The 23,653-nt window shown below is 32.8% G+C and overlaps 1 protein-coding gene across 3 annotated transcripts in view; it reads right to left on the bottom strand.

Annotated features, from left to right (window-relative positions):
• The window catches only part of syt7b (synaptotagmin VIIb), a 162,547-nt gene that overhangs the window by 3,401 nt on the left and 135,493 nt on the right, over window positions 1-23,653 (bottom strand). For all 3 annotated transcript variants that reach the window (XR_007828082.1, XM_051114754.1, XM_051114753.1), the window contains exons 7-11: window positions 11,267-11,384; window positions 7,260-7,527; window positions 6,235-6,404; window positions 1,902-2,016; window positions 1,370-1,569 (exon numbers count right to left, since the gene is read on the bottom strand). Coding sequence is in view for 2 of the 3 variants with exons in the window: in XM_051114754.1 (XP_050970711.1) it covers window positions 1,370-1,569; window positions 1,902-2,016; window positions 6,235-6,404; window positions 7,260-7,527; window positions 11,267-11,384 (871 nt within the window). In the remaining variant the exon portion in view is untranslated. The remainder of the gene's footprint in view (window positions 1-1,369; window positions 1,570-1,901; window positions 2,017-6,234; window positions 6,405-7,259; window positions 7,528-11,266; window positions 11,385-23,653) is intronic.

A 23,653-nucleotide genomic window follows, 5' to 3' on the forward strand; every position in this document is an offset into this window, starting at 1 on the left:
CAAGGATGTGTTGAATGGATAAAAAGTGATAGTATAAGACTTACATATTGTTAAGAAAAGATTTTATGTTATTATGTTATTTGTAACTTTTTATACATCATAAATCAAAGAAAAAAGAATCCCAGATTCTAAAAAAATATTAAGTAGCAAAACAGTTTCAACACTGATTAAAAAAAATCAGCATATTATGATTTCTGAAGGATCATTTGACACTGAAGACTGGAGTAATGATGCTGAAAATTCAGCACTGCATCACAGAAATTATCATATTTTAAAGTATATTAAAATAGGAAACCAATATTAGAAACTGCAATAATATTTCACAACATTACTGTTTTTTCTGTATTTTTGATCAAATGACGAACATAACAGACTCCATTAAAAAGCATTAAAAATCTTACCGATCCCAAACTTTTGAACGGCAGTGTAATTTACCAATAAATCTACAAACTGAAAAACACAGTATAGTTAATTCCCATTATGTACACTATAAAAATGATTTTTTAAAGTTGTAAGTAAAACCAAGATTACTGGAGCACATTTTACAAGAAAATGTTTTGTCTTTTAGATAATCTTCATTACATTTAGTAAATTCAAGTTATCTTCATGAATTAGTATATACCACCAAAATACCAATATTTACTACATATATTTAATAAACAGGATTATTTACCAAAATATAGATTAGGGGTTGACTGATACATGTTTTTCAGGCCGATTATTACAGATCAGGTATGTCTGATCCATATGTCTGGTATAAAAATGAAAATCAAAGTCAAAATTAAGAATAACAAGGGCTCTGACAAAAACTTTCCTTAAATTTAAATTTAAATTCCGATAACCGATACCGATACCCATACCCATACCAATAACCATAAAAATGCTTAGTATCAGCAGTGACAATTGGACAGGCCAACAGATATGTACACTGTAAATTATAGCTGTAATTTTGATTCAAGAGTTATGATTCTTCTTCATGAATCAGTAATAAAAAATACATATATAAATATAACATATCTATTTATATAAGGTTTTTTTTATATTACAGTGAAAACAGTAATATTTTGAATTATTACCATTTAAAATAATGTTTAAAATATAATCTATTCCTGTGATGGTGAAGCTGTTTTCAGTGTCACATGATCCTTCAGAAATCATGCTAATATGATGATATATTATCACTGTTAAAAATAGGCATATTATATTTTTTTTCTTTGATGATTCTTTGATTCTTTATCATTTCTATCTTTATTCATTTCTTTAAAAAAAACTAACTAAAAAGAAAGCAACAAACTTTTGAATGCTAGTTTATATTGTTACAAACAGTTTCTAATATTCCAATATTTCTGTGTAGTTTGTGACATCACACCTTTCCTATGACATCATTGCGGCTCAGTCTGTCCTTGTCCATGACTGTGATGACGATGGTGGTCTCTCTGAGGACGTGAGCGGGGACATCAAAAGGAAAGGATTCATTAAAGACAGGGTTCAAACACCTCTTCATCACCACCGTCTTCTTCTTCTCCACTCGTTTATCTTTGTTCATCAGCCACACTTTGACGTAGGGGTCTGAAATGCACACAAACAAAAAGTCGAGTCGCGTCCAGGGAAACAGAATTCCTGCAGTGAATTCTAAATTACACCAGAGACGATTACTGCGCAGATGGCACCTTGACAAGGACATTTTCACAGAAATCCCATAAGCACTCAGTGCAGTATAACTATATTACATTCATTTAGCAGATGCTTTGTGAAATAACTTACAGTGCATTGAAGGTAAACATATATACAGTGTGTCCTGTGGGAATCAAACCCATGATGATGTGCTAGTGAGCTACAGGAATATGACTAGAACATAAAATGTTAAATAAACAGTGATGTTTTATTGGGTATGTTAATACCGGATGTTCCCCCGATGTCCATGGCTTTGAGATTGCGTGCCTTGATGATGCTCACAGTGATGGTGTTGGCAGTGGGATTGTAACACAGAGACACAAGCAGGTCTCCTCGACTTCCCTGAAGAAAAGAACACAGTAGGTCAGTACCAGACTGGGTCGTCGGTTCAAACCTCACTGTCACGCAAGCTGGTTCATATGAGGTCAATTCTGAGAAACATGAAAAACACATATAATTCTAGAAATTTTTCGACTAGTCAGTGTTTCCCCTTTATAGCATTTTCAATGTTTGATGCTGATTTTTTGTTGTTTTGTCTATTATTATTACATTTGAATAAAAAAATATAATTATTTTATTCAGCTTTACATTGTTGTGTACACTAAATGATGTACTTCCATTATATATTCACTTGCATTTAATTTATATTAATATACTTCATTAATTCTGTTTTTTTCCTGACTCATTGTATTATTTTGTATTTCACAGAGTGTGTCATAATTATATTTTATTATTTCTGCTACCATGTCTTTTTGTCTCCACATATTAAAATAAGTAAAAAATTATATATATATATATATATATATATATATATATATATATTATAAACACATACTATTTAATGATAGCAAGTCAGACACACAAAAGCTTAAATTACATTTTGAAATTATTTTTAAATGAATAACTTTTTATTTCACGTTCATTTTCTTGTTTACATTAAAATTAGTATATTATTCAGTACTAATATTTATTATGTATGTATATATACATATACATACAGTGGTGTGAAAAACTATTTGCCCCCTTCCTGATTTCTTATTCTTTTGCATGTTTGTCACACTTAAATGTTTCTGCTCATCAAAAACCGTTAACTATTAGTCAAATATAACATAATTGAACACAAAATGCAGTTTTTAAATGAAGGTTTACGTTATTAAGGGAGAAAAAAAACTCCAAATCTACATGGCCCTGTGTGAAAAAGTGATTGCCCCCCTTGTTAAAAAATAACTTAACTGTGGTTTATCACACCTGAGTTCAATTTCTGTAGCCACCCCCAGGCCTGATTACTGCCACACCTGTTTCAATCAAGAAATCACTTAAATAGGAGCTACCTGACACAGAGAAGTAGACCAAAAGCACCTCAAAAGCTAGACATCATGCCAAGATCCAAAGAAATTCAGGAACAAATGAGATAAAAAAAGTAATTGAGATCTATCAGTCTGGTAAAGGTTATAAAGCCATTTCTAAAGCTTTGGGACTCCAGCGAACCACAGTGAGAGCCATTATCCACAAATGGCAAAAACATGGAACAGTGGTGAACCTTCCCAGGAGTGGCCGGCCGACCAAAATTACCCCAAGAGCGCAGAGACAACTCATCCGAGAGGTCACAAAAGACCCCAGGACAACGTCTAAAGAACTGCAGGCCTCACTTGCCTCAATTAAGGTCAGTGTTTACGACTCCACCATAAGAAAGAGACTGGGCAAAAACGGCCTGCATGGCAGATTTCCAAGACGCAAACCACTGCTAAGCAAAAAGAACATTAAGGCTCGTCTCAATTTTGCTAAAAAACATCTCAATGATTGCCAAGACTTTTGGGAAAATACCTTGTGGACTGACGAGACAAAAGTTGAACTTTTGGAAGGCGCGTGTCCCGTTACATCTGGCGTAAAAGTAACACAGCATTTCAGAAAAAGAACATCATACCAACAGTAAAATATGGTGGTGGTAGTGTGATGGTCTGGGGTTGTTTTGCTGCTTCAGGACCTGGAAGGCTTGCTGTGATAGATGGAACCATGAATTCTACTGTCTACCAAAAAATCCTGAAGGAGAATGTCCGCCCATCTGTTCGTCAACTCAAGCTGAAGCGATCTTGGGTTCTGCAGCAGGACAATGACCCAAAACACACCAGCAAATCCACCTCTGAATGGCTGAAGAAAAACAAAATGAAGACTTTGGAGTGGCCTAGTCAAAGTCCTGACCTGAATCCTATTGAGATGCTGTGGCATGACCTTAAAAAGGCGGTTCATGCTAGAAAACCCTCAAATAAAGCTGAATTACAACAATTCTGCAAAGATGAGTGGGCCAAAATTCCTCCAGAGCGCTGTAAAAGACTCGTTGCAAGTTATCGCAAACGCTTGATTGCAGTTATTGCTGCTAAGGGTGGCCCAACCAGTTATTAGGTTCAGGGGGCAATTACTTTTTCACACAGGGCCATGTAGGTTTGGATTTTTTTTCTCCCTAAATAATAAAAACCATCATTTAAAAACTGCATTTTGTGTTTACTTGTGTTATCTTTGACTAATAGTTAAATGTGTTTGATGATCAGAAACATTTTGTGTGACAAACATGAAAAAGAATAAGAAATCAGGAAGGGGGCAAATAGTTTTTCACACCACTGTATATATATATATATATATATATATATAGAATATTTTTACCATAAAAATAAATATTATAGATAATAATACATGTATTTTATATACACTTATAATTTAATAATAGTAAATCAGACACGTAACAGCTTAAATTACATTTTAAAATAATTTTTATATCAATAATTATTATTACAATAATTATTTATTATTTCATATTTTATTTTCTTGTTTACATTATTTTTTTTATTTTACTAATATTTACTAATACAGCACTAATATTTATTATGTGTGTATATTTTACTATTACAGTACTAATATTTGTTATGTGTGTATATATAATCAAAATAAATATTATAAATATAATTTTTACAATAAAAATAAATATTATAGATATTAATAAAAAATGGGTCAAAGACTTTAAGACGTCAAAAGAAATTTACAAAAGTGATTTTATGTCCATAGAAAGCGTGTCCAAGATTTTATGTCCAAGTAAAGTGTCTACTTTTAAAGTTTCAAATAAGTTTTTGGAGAATAAAATGTCAAAATTTGGTAGAAATAATGGTACATTGTCATTCAGTGTAACACAATGTTTATGTAAAAATTCAAACAACATGCTTATTCTGACCTGTACATATTAAAATATATAAAAGAATAAGGATAAGCATATTAAATTTTATTGTGTTTTAAATGAGTAAAATATTCTTACTGACAAATGGGCAAAATCTAGGATAGTGGCAAATTTTAAAAACATAGAATTACAACTAATTAGTATACGGGGTGAAAGTAATTTGTCTTTTAATATGTCATAAATTGATTTTTGTTGTAAATATGCCTGACAAGACTGTTACACTGAATGACGTTTTAATGGGTGTCTTCTGTAAAATTAGGGCAAAAAGAATTTGTATTTATTTTTTTGCTAAGAAAAACAAAAACACAAGTAAATTAAACAGAAAACTTTTTAATATATATATATTTTTTGGAAAAACAACAATTTAAAGCAGTATTACATTAACATTAACATTGTTTTATGCTTAAAAACTTTTTCATCTTTGACCCATATACTATTTAATGGTAGCAAATCAGACACACACAAGTTTAAACTACATTTTTAAATGCTTATATGAATTACTTTTTATTATTTCATGTTTTAGTTTCTTGTTTACATTAAAATGACTACATTGCATTATATTCAGCACTAATATTTATTGTGTGTGAATATATAATAAAAATAAATATTATAAATATTATTACTAAATACAAATTAATCAGCTAATGATAAAAAAAAAACGTTTAAATCTGACCAAAAAATTGTCTTAAAAAAGTACAAAAGTCAGCCAATTAATATATATCTGAACCATATATGGTCCGTTACTAAAATAGTGTGCAGCAAAATCTTTCCATTCCCTCCATAATGATCACACATGCAGTCCTAATCACCTCATATTAACTGAGTGACTTCAACTGCATTTCACAATTCATTTGTCACACCACAGGACCATTTCAAAGAACTGCAAAGTTTTAGTCCAAACCCTTTAACTTTAAACACCAATCACAGCACCAGCAATGAACTTTCACGCTGAAATCAATAAACCTGTGGGAGATCTTTTGGACACCTCATGCCAAAAAACCCTACCTGGAAAACTTCAAAAACCCTGTATGTTAACGACACACTCGTGCTTCTCTTGTTCTCGTGTAAAAAGGCTAAAAAGGGCTAAAACATTTGACGGCACCCAGCGCGCCATTACTTCAGGCTCTGCGTGTCATGTTCTACCCACTGAACAATTAACATTGCATTGTTCCTGTCCCTAGCCAACTCCTTTCAGTCACTTCATCTCTTTGGACGCTTTATTATTATTGGCGTCTGCTGCTCCCGCTTTCGGTTTCTTCGGCTCCTTCCTCCTGCCTGTGCAGAACTTTCTTTAAATGTCATAATGACAGAAACGCTCATTTAGTAGATCTACTCACACTGCCATCGCTGCAGGGTTTCAGCTCCTTCCAGAAGGTCTGCATGTGGGCCAGATCGATCTTGTTCAGTGGGATGGACACCTCTCCTATAGGGTCATTCCTGCTAAAACGGTCATAATCTAACACTTGCAGGTACAACGTGCGCTGGACCACCTTCTCATACGGGAACCCTGGGAGGGAGAGATGAGAGGAGGATAATTTTAGCTCACTGAAATTATTTACAGCTCAATATGGGGTACAAAAATACTGTGAACCAGCCCCTTTCATTGACCGTTTGATCCATATTGCATGCATAATTGCATACTTTTGTTTCTGCTGGGAAATGTTTCCTGTTTAGAAGGTGCTGCTATGAGCGCTAGTGAGGAAGAACTAATACACAACTGATGATTTATTTAATATACATTCATTACACAACACATTTGTCGCTAAATGTCGGGCAAATGCGATGTAAAAACCTCATGGTTTTGACTTGACACTTCATAGTGAAGTAAAAAAAATCATTTACATATCTGATCTACATACTACTGTTCAAAAGTATGATTAATACTGTAATACTTTTTTAATAATTCATATTTAATACTTTTACTGAGCAAAGATGCAGTTGAAAATTGACCAAAAGTGACAGTAAAAGCATTTATAATGTTACAAGAGATTTTTGTTTTAAATAAATTATAATAATAATGTTTCTTGAGCAGCAAATCAGCATATTAGAATGATTTCTGAAGGATCGTGTGACACTGAAGACTGGAGTAATGATGCTGAAAATTCAGTTTTGCATCAGAGGAATAAATTACAATTTAAAATATATTCAAATATAAATCAGTTATTTCAAATAGCAAAAATTTTTCAGAATATTACTGTTATTGCTGATCAAATAAATAAATGTCTTTATAAATGTATTTAGCTGCAATGTGAATTTAGCTTTTTAATGCCAAGTCAAAAGTCTGCCAACATGAGAAATCACAAGACTAGGAACTCTAAACACATAATAATGTACTGTAGATGAGATATCAAAACATATTGACCTTCAAACAGGAAGGTCTCGTTCCAGTGAGGGTTAAGGTTCTTTCTTTTGACCTTGGTCTCAAGTTTGTGCTTCTTGTCTGGCAGAAGGTAGAGTTTGACGAACGGATCTGAAGTGCCGGAGAAATCTTTCGCAGGTAGATCCTGACCCTTCAAGATTTTCACTGTCAGTGTGGAGTCCTGAAAACTGTATCCCACGCTAAACTGGATGCGTCCCAGCTTCTCACACACGGGTCCTTCGTGTTCCTCTTCCTCAGAGCCTGGGGACAACTTACAAACCAAAGTGGACAAGAGCGTCATTAAACAGCTTAATCGCTTTATATTAAATCATATTAACAAAACCACATTTCATTGTGTCCTGCACCATAACTGAATTGTGTAGAGTGGCTAAATAAATTATTTTAACATTATTTGTATTACATTTTATGAAATAAAAGACTGGGTACGCATAATAATACAAAGAGTGAATTAAAACATCTTTCTATTGTGTCTTTGCTATTAAAATAGTTTTTGTTGACTGAGATAAAGATGAAATAAATATGAAATGTAATAAAAAAAAGAATTAAAAAAAGACATGAAATAAAAATCTAAAATAAAAACCTTTTATAAAATATTAAAAAAGGTAATAAATATAATAATTATTATATAAAAACACATTTAAATAAAAGAATAAAAGATGATTCCAAATATTAATAATTACCATCAGCAGTATATAATACTAAATAATGAATCCGATTCATAAACAGATGACTCTTATGAACAGATTCTCTTTTAATGAATCAGTCAAACGCACTCACAAACTCAAACGTTTGCGATACCAAAGCATTAAAAAGCATTACATACTTGCCAATTATGAGACAAAAATGTTACAGGCAAAGAGACATAAAATAAATTAAAGTAATAAAATTACTAAAACTGAAATAAAAATGAACCTAAATATAAATGTTTATAAAAAACAAAAAATAATTAAAAAACCCCACATTATAACATTACTGAAACTCCAACGTTAAATAAAACTGAAAAGCCAAAAATAAAAGGCAATTCAAAATATTAATAAATAGCAGTATATAATACTAAATAACACCTCTGAATCTGCTTCCTGAACAGACGACTCTTATGAACAGATTCTTTTAAAGAATGAGACAAAAGCACTCACAAACTCTTAAGATGTCAGTTTAATAATACCAAAGCATTAAAAAAAGTGTTAAATAGTTGCCAATTATAAGACCAAAATGTCAAAACCTAAGAGAAATAAAATGTTAAAGTACTAAAATTACTAAAACTGAAATAAAAATGAACCTAAATAGAAAAATTAATAAAAAACGAAAACTAATAAGACAAAAACAACTAATAATCCAACCGAATCTTCAACTAAAAATAAATTTGAAAATACAAAAATAAAAGGCAATTCAAAATATTAATAAATACTAGTACATAAACAATACTAAAATAAAATCTGATTCCTAAACAGATTTACAAAAGCTAAGAGAAATAAAATACTGAAATTACTAAAACTGAAATAAAAATGAGCCTAAATAGAAATATTTATAAAAAAACAAAAATAAACAAACAGTCGAGTTTCTTGTGCTTCACAATATTTACATGTTAGTAACTACTGGTTTGAACCAGGCTTACTAATGCAACAGACTCACCTGCTGTCTAAAAATGACCAACGAAACACTACAGGTGTCAAATATAAGACAAAAACATTGGCGGGATGCTCTCTAACGAGTTGTGAAATGTTTTTGTCTTCACTTTAATATGTGGTGAAGGGCGAAAAGTTGGGAACTGGTTGGTGGTCTTTACAAACACCTTAGTGATCCATCACTTGAAGTGGTCTGACAAGCAGCAGCATATCGAATTAATGAACTCCCATCCGTGTCAGGACCTTGGCTAAAAGTTGGGCTTAATTTGACATGCCATGCCCCGACGCCCGGATCCCCCCCAGTGGGATTCAGAGCTGCGAGAGGATGGCGCTTACAAGAGCTTCTGGCACCCTCTTAAAGAGGAAGCACCATCATTAGCCCTCATCACATCTCTTTAAAAACGCCTTACCACCCACGTAATGACACGTAGAACCTGTGAAGGCCGTCGTCTGCGTCCCCACAGCACATTGTACCAGTTCTAATTACGGGGGCTTTTGTGGAGGTAAGTTCCCGTTGACGCATCTCTCTGTGTGACTGACTGCAGTAAGGGAGAACACCAATTACACATGATGCATCCCTGTGTTTAAAGGATTCACATCAAAACTAGTGCTGCTTTAGAGAGGAAAACAAGAAGAAAACTATAGCTCATTGCCACCATGGAATACAAATATAAAAACAATTTCTTGCAATCTTGACTTGCAGTTGTGAGACATAAACTTGCAATTCTGAAAAGTCTAAATTGTGAGATATAAATTTGCAATTGTGAGATAAAAAAGTTGGAATTGTGAGATGAAGTAACAATTAGCTTTTTAATTTTTATTTATGGACATAATCTCAGAATTCTATGAAAAAAGTCATAATTCTGAGATGTAAATTTAGAATTCAGAGAAAAAAGAAACAGTAAACTCATGATTACAAGTTTGTTACTTGAGATATTTTGAGATATAAACCGACAATTGTGGGGAAAAAAAACACTCATGATTACAAGTTTGTAACGACTGAAATGTGAGATATAAACAATTCTCAAATGAAAAGTCAGAATTGTGTGGAAAATTTGAAAAACAAACAAACAAAAAGAGAAAAAAAGAAAAAAGTAAAAAAAAATGTGAGAAACTCAGAATTAGGAGAAAAAAGTCAAAATTTTGAGATGTAAACTTACAATTACAAGTTTATAACTTGCAATTTTCAGATATAAACTGGCTATTGTAAGAAAGATGGAAGATATGAAGATCTGAAATGCAAGATATAAACTTGCAATTCTGAAATGAAAAGTCATAACTGTGAGGAAAAAAAAAGTCATATCTGAGATAAAAAGTCAAATCATCTTTTTTATTCAGTAGCAGAAACAAAAAACAGCGAGAATGTAATCGAGATGCAATCTCAGATTTTAAAAAAAAGTCAGTTTCAAGGTTTAAACTTGCAGCTGTGAGATATAAACTCAGAATTCAGAGGAAAAAGGAAAAAGTGTAAATCAAACTCAGAATTAGTAGAAAAAAGACAAATAAGTGAGATGTAAACAATTACGAGTTATAATTTGCAATTGTGAGATATAAACTCTCAATTGTGAGAAAAAAGTCTGAATTGTGAAATAAAATTCACAATTACCTTTTTTTAATTTTTATGTCATTGCAGAAACAAAAAAGACAGACTAGCCAGATGTAATCTCAGAATTCAGAGAAAAATTAGAGTTTTCAGAGTTTTCTGATGTAAACTCACAAATACAGTTTTATAACTTTCAATTGTGAGATTTAAACTCACAAAAAAAGAAAGAAAAAAGAAAAAAAAAACAGAACTGTGAAGTAAAATTCACAGATTTTTCACACCTTTTTTATTTTTACTTCATGACAGAAAAAAACAACAACAGCAAGATGTAATTTCAGAATTACATCTACAAAAAAAATCTGAATTATGAAATGTAAATTTACAATTTCAAGTTTATAATTTGCAATTTTGAGATATAAATTGGCAATTGTAAGAAAGAACTCTTGCAATTCTGAAATGAAAAGTCAGAATTGTGCGGAAAAAGTCAAAACTGAGATAAAAAGTTGCAATTGTGTTTTTTATTCAATAGTAGAAACAAAATAACAGAAATGTGAGATGTAATCTCAGATTTTGAAGAAAAAAAGTAAATATTTTGAGGTGTAAACTTGCAATTGTGAGATATAAACTCACAATTGTAAAAAATAAAAAAAGTCTTAATTGTAAGATAAAAGTTGAAATTACCTTTTTGAAAAAAAAAAAAAAATAAATAAATAAAAAAAAAAAAATAATAATAATAAAATAATAATAATAATAATTATTATTATCCTGTGGCAGAAATAAGCTTAAATAGAAAACAGTACACAACCAAAAGTTCACGTTACCATCAGCATATCACTGGTGACAGAGTTGGCCAGGTCTGAGACGGAGGAGTTAGCGTCTGTCCGGCGACTGCTCTCGTCTGGGGTCTGACCTTTGGGGCTGCTGCCTGGTTTATTAGATCTGGGGAAGAGCCACAACAGAAAAGTGTCACTTTTTATAGCATGTAGCATTAAACACTTCCTCCTGTCTTATGCACCTCATATGCACAGAGAACAGCAAGTCCTCTGTTGTCTCCAGCACTGTCTGTATTATTTGCTAGAAACTGGGTTTTGGGTTGCACTGCATTGTTAGAATCTGCTGGTTGATGCTGTAACTACAGTGCGTTCTAACAAAATAAAAAACTACATATAGTACCGTTCAAAAGTTTGAGGTTGGTGTGATTAATGATTTAAAAAATAATTTATTACATAAGAAATACAGTAAAAACAGCAATATTGTACAATATTATTTAAAAATTAAAATAACTGCTTTCTATATTAATATACACCGACCAAAATTATGAACACAACACTATTGTTTTTGCCCCCATTTTTGGATCTAGGACCTAAGACTTTTTCTATGTACACAAAAGGTCTGTTTCTCTTAAATATTGTTCACAAATCTGTCTAAATCTGTGTTAGTGAGCACTTTCTTCTTTGCCGAGATAATCCATCCACCTCACAGGTGTGGCATATCAAGATGCTGATTAGACAGCATGATTATTGCACAGGTGTGCCTTAGGCTGGTCACAATAAAAGGCCACTCTAAAATGTGCAGTTTTATCACACAGCACAATGCCACAGATGTCACAAGTTTTGAGGGAGCGTGCAATTGGTATGCTGACCGCAGGAATGTCCACCAGAGCTGTTGCCCGTGAATTGAATATTCATTTCTCTACCATAAGCTGTCTCCAAAAGCATTTCAGAGAATTTGGCAGTACATCCAACTGGCCTCACAACCGCAGACCACATGTAACCACACCAGCCCAGGACCTCCACATCCAGCATCTTCACCTTCATCGTCTGAGACCAGCCACCCGGACAGCTGCTGCAACATTCGGTTTCCATAACCAAAGAATTTCTGCACAAACTGTCAGAAACTGTCTCAACCTGACTGCAGTTTGTGGGCAAATGCTCACATTTGATGGCGTCTGGCACTTTGGAGAGGTTTTCTCATCGTGGATGAATCCCGGATTTCACTGTACAGGGCAGATGGCAGACAGCGTGTATGGTGATGTGTGGGTGAGCGGTTTGCTGATGTCAGCGTTGTGGATTGAGTGGCTCATGGTGGCAGTGGGGTTATGAAATGGGCAGGCGTATGTTATGGACAACGAACACAGGTGCATTTTATTGATGGCATTTTGAATGCACAGAAATACCATGACGAGATCCTGAGGCCCATTGTTGTGCCATTCATCCACGACCATCACCTCATGTTGCATGTTGTAATTTATTTTTGTGATGCAAAGCTGAATTTTCAGCATCATTACTCCAGTCTCCACATGACTCTAATATGCTGAAACATTTCTTATTAATACCAATGTTGAAACAGTTATGCTGCTTAATATTTTTGTGGAAACTGGTATGTACTGTAGGTAGAAGACAGCAAAGCAGCTCATTTTGGAACAGAGCCTTAGTGAAGTCACAGTGAGCTGAACTGTCTGGAAAGCTTAAAAAATACTGCCATAGTTGTAATACAAGGACATTACAGTTCTGTGGAGATTTGGAATAAATAATAAATGCAAGACAAAGAACACAGAGTGAATCTGACAATGTTCCGCTTGAGTTGAAGTGTATGAAGAAAGGACACAACCAAAATGCTGTTGTGAGACAAGCATTACGTCCACTGTTTACTTAGTTCAGAACAGTGAAGAGATAAAAGGATGGAAAACCTGTGGGATAAAACAGTGCTTTTCATAATATTTTTTGTATTAAAAAAATTTGGATCAAAAGAAAGCCAAAGCACAAACATGATTATCATCACAGCTAAAGGCTCTAACATACGAATTTTGATGAGAAAACAGTAACGGATAAATTGGAGTCTAAAAAACAGAGATGTCGGAGGCCAGTATGTTGAGCTTATGCAAACGAATCTGTCCTGCATCATTTAATGTCCTATTTCTGTTCTCCTATCAGTGGCAAAAAGGCAAAAAATAAAGGAAACAATGAGGTAACTAACAAAACAACTGTGAGAATATGTAGAGCAGAAAGCAGAAAGTGAACAGACACATGGACACATTAACAGATCAATAAAAGCACGGATGGGAATTGAAAGGAATGTAATGATTCCATTTCAATTTCCAATTCCACTTACTTATTTCTTAATGATTTTCAAGCAACTTAAGGGTCCCTAATGATTTCATTAACGATCCTTTGGTGCTTTGGAGGAAGTAATTCGGTCCTAACTATACACTAAACAAAAACAAAAGCGAATTGCTCCAATAAACACCAAGGCTTTGTTCAAAAACCTAGTGAACTGCTTATGCAAACAGCATTTTTAAGGCACTGTAAGTGCGTTCTTGAAGCAAAAGGCTTTAAAAAGTAGTTTGCATGAGCATGCTGCCTTCTAAGATGCTATATTTTGGTCCCAACTTTGCACTATGAACCAAAAGCAAATCTAATATAATTAAAAACATTTTTGGTAATTGAAATAAAGCTTAAATTTAAACAAAAATGAGAAATTATTAACTGAAATAAACGGAAAAAAATACTACTAATCAAAAATGACTGAAATAAAAATATAATTATAAATATTAAATCAAAAAAAAAAAATCACAAAGCAGATAACAAAATTACTAAAACTTAAACTATAATTAAATTATAAAAATAAAAGCAAGTTCTAAATATTAAAATATCTAATACTATAATAGTATATAAATGATACTAAACTGAAATAACTGAACTAATTCAAATAAACTGAAATAAAGTACTAATATGACTAAAACAACAAAAATGACTGAAATAAAAATATAAATATTAAAGCAGAAAAATATGACAAAAGCAGATAACAAAATTACTAAAACTTAAACTAAATGAAAATATAAAAATAAAAGCAAATTCAAAATATTGAAATATTAATAAATACTTTAAAAGTATATAAATGATACTTAACTGAAATAACTGAACTACTAATTGAAATAAACTGAAATAAAGTACTAAAATTACTAAAACAAACAAAGAAACAAAATCACAAAAGCAGATAACAAAATTACTAAATACTAACTGAAATAAAGTACTAAAATTGCTAAAAGAAATTCAAAAGCAAAGTCAAAATATTAAAATATGAATAAATACTATAATAGTATATAAATAACTGAACTGAAATAAACTGAAATAAAGTACTAAAATTAAAAAAAAATAATGAAATAAAAGTATAAATATTAAAGCAGAAAAATATGACAAAAGCAGAAAAAAGATCACAAAAAAGGTAACAAAATTACTAAAAACTTAAACTAAAATTAAAATAAAATTTAAAATATTAATATATAAATAAATGCTATAATAGCATAGAAATTATACTAAACCCGAGACTCTCTCTTGCTATAAAAGCACATAAATTTACTACAAAACTAAAATTAAAATAAACATACTTTTAAAGAACTTTTGTCATTATAGTGATGATTAAAGCACATTACAAAATTATTAAAATAAATGCTTCTAAATAATAACTAAATAATACTAAACTAACATTTAAATGAACACTAACCACTCAACAAAACTCAATAAAATCACAACAAACAAAGAATTGGAATTGTGAGAAATCTAACTGTAAAAATTAAATAAGGTATAAAAAGCATGGTTGCAATTCCAGTTATTTTTTTTAATTTTACTCCATTTATTCCATCAAAACTTGTTGTGAACGTGTACCTTTAACTACATATTAACCAGTCAGATTTGATCCCAAAGCCTTGAGTAAACACAACACAGTAACAAATCTAGTTTGATTTTCAAGCTTATTACATTTCATTCATTTAAAAGATGAGACATGAGCAAACAAATCATTCACAAATGAATGCTAGAAACACATTTTCGTACTCTTTTCAGAAGATAAATGCACACATTCACAAACCAGCATTTCTGTAAAAACTGAAGCCAGGAAGCGGTTGATGATTTCCAACTATACAGAAAAATCGGTGCGCAAATGCGTGCTAACACTAACGTCACCCCTCCAGTTATTACGAGTCACAGTGGAAATGAAGAAGTCCAGACCTAATAGACCTATGATGAGTTTGTACTAATATGGCTGCCAGAGGGGGGAGACGAATAGCCGCCTTTGACTTTTCATCCCCGGGGAAAGAAAATGAGAAGAAACAAGTGCCGTTGGCACGGCAACGGCTGGGGAGATGGCGAGTGCACCTGGTGTGTGGAATGCTGGGAGATACGGCTGGAGTGACAGGCAGACTCATGACGGGGAAGACAGACATGCCGTCTGAAGAGTGATGATCCACCCACCCACAAACACGTCCTCATGAGACAGCCACAGTCATTTCATAACACCCTGTCTGAATTTGTCTCTGTCAGAGAAATCCTGCAAGAGTAATTTCCTCTCGCTGTAATGATGATCAGAATGACACGGTCAGGGTCTGAGGGGTTATAGTGACCACAGATGCTCCTTACGTTCTGACTGACATGACAGAAATCTTTTCAAAACTCCCAGCCGTATGTTTCTATTATACAGTACAGTCCTATATGTAGTTATGATTTGGATACTACTTAAAGGAGAAGTCCACTTCCAGAACAACAATTTACGGATAATGTATTTACCCCATTGTCATCCAAGATATTCATGTTTTTCTTTCTTCAGTCGTAAAGAAATTATGTTTTTTGAGGAAAACATTTCAGGATTTTTCTCCATATAATAGACTGATACGGTGCCCCGATTTTGAACTTCCAAAATGCAGTTTAAATGTGGCTATAAACGATCCCAGCCGAGGAAGAAGGGTCTTATCTAGAGAAACGATCGGTTATTTTCATAAAAATACAATTTATATACTTTTTAATGTCAAACGCTTGTCTTGTCTTACTCTGCCTAAACTGTTTTTTTTCCGGTTCATGACAGTTAGAGTATGTCGAAAAACTCCCATCTCATGTTCTCCCTCAACTTCAAAATCATCCTATGTCGCTGTTTTACCTTTTTGTTAAGGGTGTTTGATCTTCTTTGCATGTTCACTTTGTAAAGACTGTGTCGGTACTTCTGCAGTGATGTAGGATGATTTTGAAATGATTTTTGAAGTTGAGGGAGAAAATATGATTGGAGTTTTTCTAACTGTCTTGAACCAGAATACAGAGTTCAGGGAGAGCAAGACAAGACGAGCATTTGACATTAAAAAGTACTTTAATTGTATTTTTTTTAATGAAAATAACCGATCGTTTCTCTAGATAAGACCCTTCTTCCTTGGCTGGGATCGTTTACAACACAGTTGCGAGATGTAAACTGGCAATTCTGAGAGAAAATGTCATTGTGAGTTCATTTCACAGTTCTTGACTTTATTTCTCAGAATTGCAACTTTATTTTTTAGAATTGCGAGTTTATATATAAATAGGATAAATTCAGATCTCGTAGAGTATTTTCTTACTAGACAACACTGATAATGTTTCTTTCAGCCTTTCCAAGACATGCATTTAGTTGCACATCAGTGTTCACGTCCCAAGTTCCTATATGTTTCCTCCCACCATATCAATTATGCAATATCCAAGGTTTCCTGTGGATTTTTACATAAGCATGAGTGCAGTAACCGCAGGGCAATCTGGAACACATGCGGCCTTTGTTCACATCCATACTTAAAGTTTTTATATCTAAAATCCTTCCATTGGTGGAAGATCAGGAGGTCATCGCAGCCTTCACTGCATTAATGTCTCCTGCAGGGCTGGATGGAGATTGTGTAAGCATCAGATTTTAACCAACAGACTCTGCTAAGGTTGTTATAACCTTTGAAAGCATGTTTAAGAAGTTCTATTGTGATACCAAGGTCAACATTGGACTAAAAGCAAAACAAAATGATTGCATTTGCATTCATACTCATTTTCTTGGCAGGTGGTTTGGCCAAAGTGACCAACGGGGGAGCATACATTATGCTATGACAAATACATCAGGTACCAAAATACAGTCTGGATCTAGATTGACGTGTGGCTCTCTGGGTGACAGGAGACGGCCAGCTGGGTGATTATTTATAAACTGTGTTGTGCACAATTCAGAGGCAAAAAGATTTTTTAAAACTAACATACTGAGCAGCTTGGAATAGCCTGACATTATGACACTGCCATTATTTCAGTGCTTTATACGGAAAGAATGATAAAGCACAAATAAGGTCTGAAACGCTTACAAACAGAATTAGAAGTAGAACAAAAAGAGAATTCCTCGCTTCTTTTTTAACAAATAGCCAGTGAATGAGGCACTTAACTTCCCAAAAATATTGTTCGTCAAACTCAGGTACTAAATTTACCATCTAAATTTTATGTGAGCCATATAAAAATAGCAACAACTGGAAAATAGCTCAAAAATCATTTTGTGTTCCAATTGAAAATAATACAGTGTGAAATGTTATGAGGCTGAATAAATTATTTCAGTGCACTAGCCATTTAATCTCAATCACAAAAACAAAACACACACTTCAAACTTTCCATCAAAATCTGAGCACTAAATTTCTCCACAACAAACAACATCAACACATAGCTGCTACTAACTCAGATAGATAGATAGATAGATCTTATAATACATTCATATTTTTATTAAAAAATATGAAAAAAAATCAGCTTTGTATCACAGTAATAAATTACTTTTTAAAATATATTAAAATAGAAAGAAGTTATTTTAAATTTTAATAATTGTAATTGTAATTATTACTGTTTTTTAAAAGTATTTATTTTTTTAATTAAAGCATAAAAGATTTATTCTAAATCATAAAACAAATCTTATAGACCGTAAACTTCTGAACATATATCTATATCTACAATACCAGTCCAAGGTTTCTGAACAGTAAGAATTTTAATGTTTTGAAAATAAGTCTCCTCTGCTCACCAAGTCAGCATTTATTTGATCCAAAGTACAGCAAAAACAGTAACATTTTGAGACATTTTTAATATAAAATGTAATGTAAAATTTAAATATATTTCAAAATGTAATTTATTCCTGTGATTTCAAAGCTGAATTTTTAGCATCATTACTCCAGTCACATGATCCTTCATAAATCATTCTAATATTTTGATTTGCTGCTCAAAAAACATTTATTATTATTATTATGTCGAAAACAGCTGACTAGATTTTTTTCAGATTTCTTTAATACATAGAAAGTTCAGAAGAAATAGAAACCCTTTGTAACACTATAAATGTCTTTATTATCACGTTTGATCAATTTAAAGCATCCTTTCTAAATAAAAGTATTCATTTCTATAACCCCACCCCAATCCAAAAAAAAAAAAAAAAAAAAAAAAAAAAATACTGACTCCAAGCTTTTGAATGGTATAGTGTATAACGTTACAAAAGCTTTTTTATTTCAGATAAACACTGATCTTTGGCTTTTTCTATTAATCAAGGAATCCTGAAAAAAAATGTACTCAGCTTTAAACATTGATAATAATAATAATAATAATAATAATAATAATAAATATATCTTAAACAGCAAATCTGAATATTACAACAATTTCTGAATACTGGAGTAATGATGCTGAAAGTGTAGCTTTGAACACAGGAATAAATTACATTTTAAATATATTCAAATAGGAAGCAGTTATTTTAAATTGTAAAAATTTTTCACTTGTAAAAATATTGCTGTATTTTGGATCAAATAATAACGTCCCTGTAGGATGCTGTTGTTTTTGCTTTATTCTAATGTTTTGTGGAAACCTTGGAACTTATAATTGCATTTACTGTGTTTTTGTGATCACTGTAACACTTGCTGAATAGAAGTATTACAAAAACTGCCCAGCCTCGTATTTGCTGAATAAAATCTAATACTTGATCCTTACTAAACCTGAGGAAAATTGCCTGTTTTGTCTTACAAAATATGATTTTTGCTTTCAACAATTGTTTGTAAGGTGAAAAAAGTTTCATATTATCTCTTAATAACTAGAAAAACTGCCACAAAGACATGATTCTGAGCCAGGTTACAACTATTTGTTCAATTATGATCCTGCTTTTGCTGTATTTGGATCAAATAAATGCAGGCTTGGTGAGCACAAGAGAATTCTTTAAAGGGGTCATCAAATGCCCATTTTCCACAAGTTGATATGATTCTTTAGGGTCTTAATGAAAAGTCTATAATATACTTCGGTTAAAAATTCTCAATGGCTGTGTAAAACAACACCCTTTTTACCTTGCAAAAATCAGCTCTGCAAAAATCATCTGGTCTGGTCGAGGCTGCTTTAAATGTTAATGAGCTCTGCTCGCCCCGGCCCTAGCCGCATTTAGCCGTTAAACTTGCTAAACTGCACGTTATTAGGAAAGGTGATTGCAGAGATTCATAAAAAAAAACCTTATACTCACTTCTGCTGTAAGTGAAGCTGGATCACAAATGATTTGCGCGAACATAGACGCATTTATGTAGACTGGGAGGCGCATTCCATTCACAAACAAACTTATGCCACCACTATGTTCCTTATTACATCCAGCAACACAACACCTCAATCGCTCAATCAGAGATATTCTTGTCTAACTTACGCCCCTGCTCCGGCATCGAAACAATGGAGGTCTGACTGTGACAGCTGATCTGAGGTAAGACGCTCATGTCAATCAACTACTGTGGGAGTGTCACACCGACAGGCATCTGAGAACGGCTCGATTTGAAAAATGGGATATTATTTTTACAGATTAATTAAAAACCACAGCATGGATTTTTATCATTGTAGAGTAGATTTGCACATACACTGCCAACACACATTAATGTTCAAACAACATGAAAAAATGAACTTTGCATCTGATGACCCCTTTAAAAAAACATTAAAAATCTTACTGTTCAAAAACTTTTTTTTTGTTAGTGTCTGTCTGTCTGTCTATCTATCGTTTCCCCCCACATATATCCCTCAACAAAAACTCTCAAAGTGCAGTCTCTTAGAAATGAAATCAGTTTTACAGATTATCTTAAGTGACGCAGTGATCTGCTGTGTTTGTTTGTCACAAGTATATTCAACAGGAACAGCAGCAATCCCACTTTTAGTGGAAAGTGTCTCGTAAAACTCATGCAAAACTGAATTCACCTGCCGCTGGCTGGTGTGACAGTTCATTTCAGACTCCATCTGCACCTGTTGAGAGCTATTCCCAAAACAAACCAAAACCAAGCCCTGAAAGTTGCATCCCAGGGTCATTTGGCAATCCGTCAAATGCTGTTTTCCTGACATTTACTTAGAAGCAACACTTCCAAGTACCCACCAATCATTAATTCAAGGGAGTAAATCTCAGCCATGCTCCATGAGTCTGCAATTATCATCATCATTACTGCCAATTCGGCCACACAGCAGAAAGGCGATATCATTTCACTGAAACAAATGTCAGAAAGAGTGGGTGAGACAAACAGAGGAACAAACCCGGTAGAGCATCATTAGAGTGGCCAGCGCTCTTCAGTGGTGATAATTGTGAGGATGGTGCAGAAGTGCTGAGGATGTGTGTGGGAGGAAGCCGTGTGTTTTTCAGAATATTCCAGCTTCTGCTTTAAGCACATCGGCGTTTGGGATTTCGAACAGTGGATTCATTCTCGTCCCTCAAGCAGAATATCAAAGCAACATTTTTAGCAACAGGCTAGAAACGTCCCTGTGGGCTTTAGTGGTTAAAAACGCTGATATGTTTCACTGGACTCCAGACTTTGTCTTTTTGTCTCTGAGAAACATTTTTATTTAATTTACAGTTCACTAAAGACAAATCTAGAAAGATGCTGTTGTTTTTGCTTTATTCTAATGTTTTGTGGAAACCTTGGAACTTATAACTGCCTTTACTGTGTTTTTGTGATCACTGTAACACTTGCTGAATAGAAGTATTACAAAAACTGCCCAGCATTGTATTTGCTGAATAAAATCCAATACTTGATCCTTACTAAACCTGAGGAGAATTGCCTGTTATGTCTTTCAAAATATGATTTTTGCTTTCAACAATTGTTTGTAAGGTGAAAAAGTCTCATACTATCTCTTAATAACTAGAATTCTCCTAATAACTGCTACAAAGACATGATTCTGAGCCAGGTTACACTTATAAAAATAAAGATGCTTCAAAACGTTCTTCAAACGATGCCATAGAAGAACCATTTTTGGCTCCACAAAGAACCATTCAGTCAAAGGTTCTTTAAAGAACCATCTCTTGCTTGCCTTTTTATAATCTTAAGAACTTTATTTGCCACAAAGAACCTTTTGTGAAACAGAAAGGTTCTTCAGATGTAAAAGGTTCTTTATGGAACCATTTAGACAAAAAGGTTCTTCTATGGCATCGTGAAGCACCTTTTTTTAAGTGTACAACTATTTGTTCAATTGTCAGCCCATTTTAAGGACAGAATTATAAAAGAAAATGCATCAGGAGCAAAAACATGAGTCATGACTACATCTGAACTGTGACAGAAAATTACAGATTTAGTGAAAAAAAAACTATTACTTTAAAGTTCAGTGACATTAAATAGAGTTTTTGAACATATTTTTCCACCCCTTTGTTGACTGTAAGTTAAATGACACATTTTGAATACTTTTATCTGGAAGTAAAATCAAAACTTGTGACATTTGTCTGCTTTTGTTATTTTGTTAAGTATATTAAAGCTGACATGCACATATAACTTGAAAAATCTTTTTAACCGATTGGCTTAAGTGGTTAAAATCGCTGATGTGTTTCACTGAACACTAGACTTTGTCTTTCTGGTCGTCTGTTGCTTCCAGACAAACATTTTTATCGCTCAGCCATCACTCTTTCAGCATGGTGCTGTTCACTAGAGACAAGTCTAGAGAGATTCTGTTGTTTTTGCTTTATTCTAATATTTTTGTGAAACCCTAAAACTTATAACTGCCTTTACTTTGTTTTTAACACTTGCTGAAAAAAAACATTGTATTTGCTGAATGAAATCCAATACTTGTTACTTACTAAAACTGAGGTGCTGATTCAAAAAAAAAAAGCCTGTTTTGTCTTTCAAATATGATTTTTGCTTGCAACAATTGTTTGTAAGGTGAAAAAGTCTCATATTATCTCTTAATAATTAGAAAAACTGCCACAAAAACATGATTCTGAGCCAGGTTACAACTATTTGCTCAATTCTCTGCTAGTTTTCACAAGTGTGACATTATTTTATGCCTTTTCCTTATTTTAAGGTTACAATTATAGAAGAAAATGGAAACATGAGTCATGATTACATCCAAACTGTGACAGAAGATTAGAGATTTAGTTTTTAAAGTTCTTTGACATTAAACAGAGTTTTTGAACATATTTTTCCACTCCTTTGTTGATTGTAAGTTAAATTACACATTTTGAATACTTCTATCTGGAAGTAAAATCAAAACTTGTGACATTTGACTGCTTTTGTTATTTTGTTAAGTATATTAAAGCTGACATGCACATATAACTTGAAAAATCTTTTTAACCGATTGGCTTAAGTGGTTAAAATCGCTGATGTGTTTCACTGAACACTAGAATTTGTCTTTCTGGTCGTCCATTGCTTCCAGACAAATATTTTCATTGCTCAGCCATCACTCTTTCAGCATGGTGCTGTTCACTAGAGACAAGTCTAGAGAGATTCTGTTGTTTTTGCTTTATTCTAATATTTTTGTGAAACCCTGAAACTTATAAATGCCTTTACTTTGTTTTTAACACTTGCTGAATAAAAGTATTATAAAACTGCCCAGCATTGTATTTGCTGAATGAAATCCAAAAAAAAAAGCCTGTTTTGTCTTACAATTATGATTTTTGATTTCAGCAATTGTTATTTTTATTATATAATTTATTATTTTTATTATATCATATTATCTCTTAATAATCAGAAAAACTGCCACAAAGACATGCCAGGTTACAACTATTTGCTCAATTCTTGGCCAGTTTTCACATGTATGACATTACTTTATGTCTAGTCCTGATTTTAAGGTTACAATTACAGAAAGAAGTGCAAGCATGAGTAATGACTACATCCAAACCGTGACAAAAAAAAAGAAAAAAAAAAAAAATTACAGATTTAGTGAACAACAACAAAAAAAAAAAACACTCCACTAAATGGAGTATTTGAACATATTTTCCCACTCCTTTGTAGACTGTAAGTTAATTAAAATCAAAACTTGTGACATTATGTTGCTTTTATTATTTTGTTAAATGCATTAAAGCTGACATGCACATATGTGACCCTGGACCACAAACCCAGTCATAAGGGTGAATTTTATGAAATTGAGATTTATACATCACCTGAAAGCTGAATAAATAAGATTTCCATTGATGTATGGTTTGTTACTATAGGAAAATCTGGA

The sequence above is a fragment of the Labeo rohita genome, chromosome 7 (assembly GCF_022985175.1).
Source record: "Labeo rohita strain BAU-BD-2019 chromosome 7, IGBB_LRoh.1.0, whole genome shotgun sequence".
Classification (NCBI taxonomy): Eukaryota; Metazoa; Chordata; class Actinopteri; order Cypriniformes; family Cyprinidae; genus Labeo; species Labeo rohita.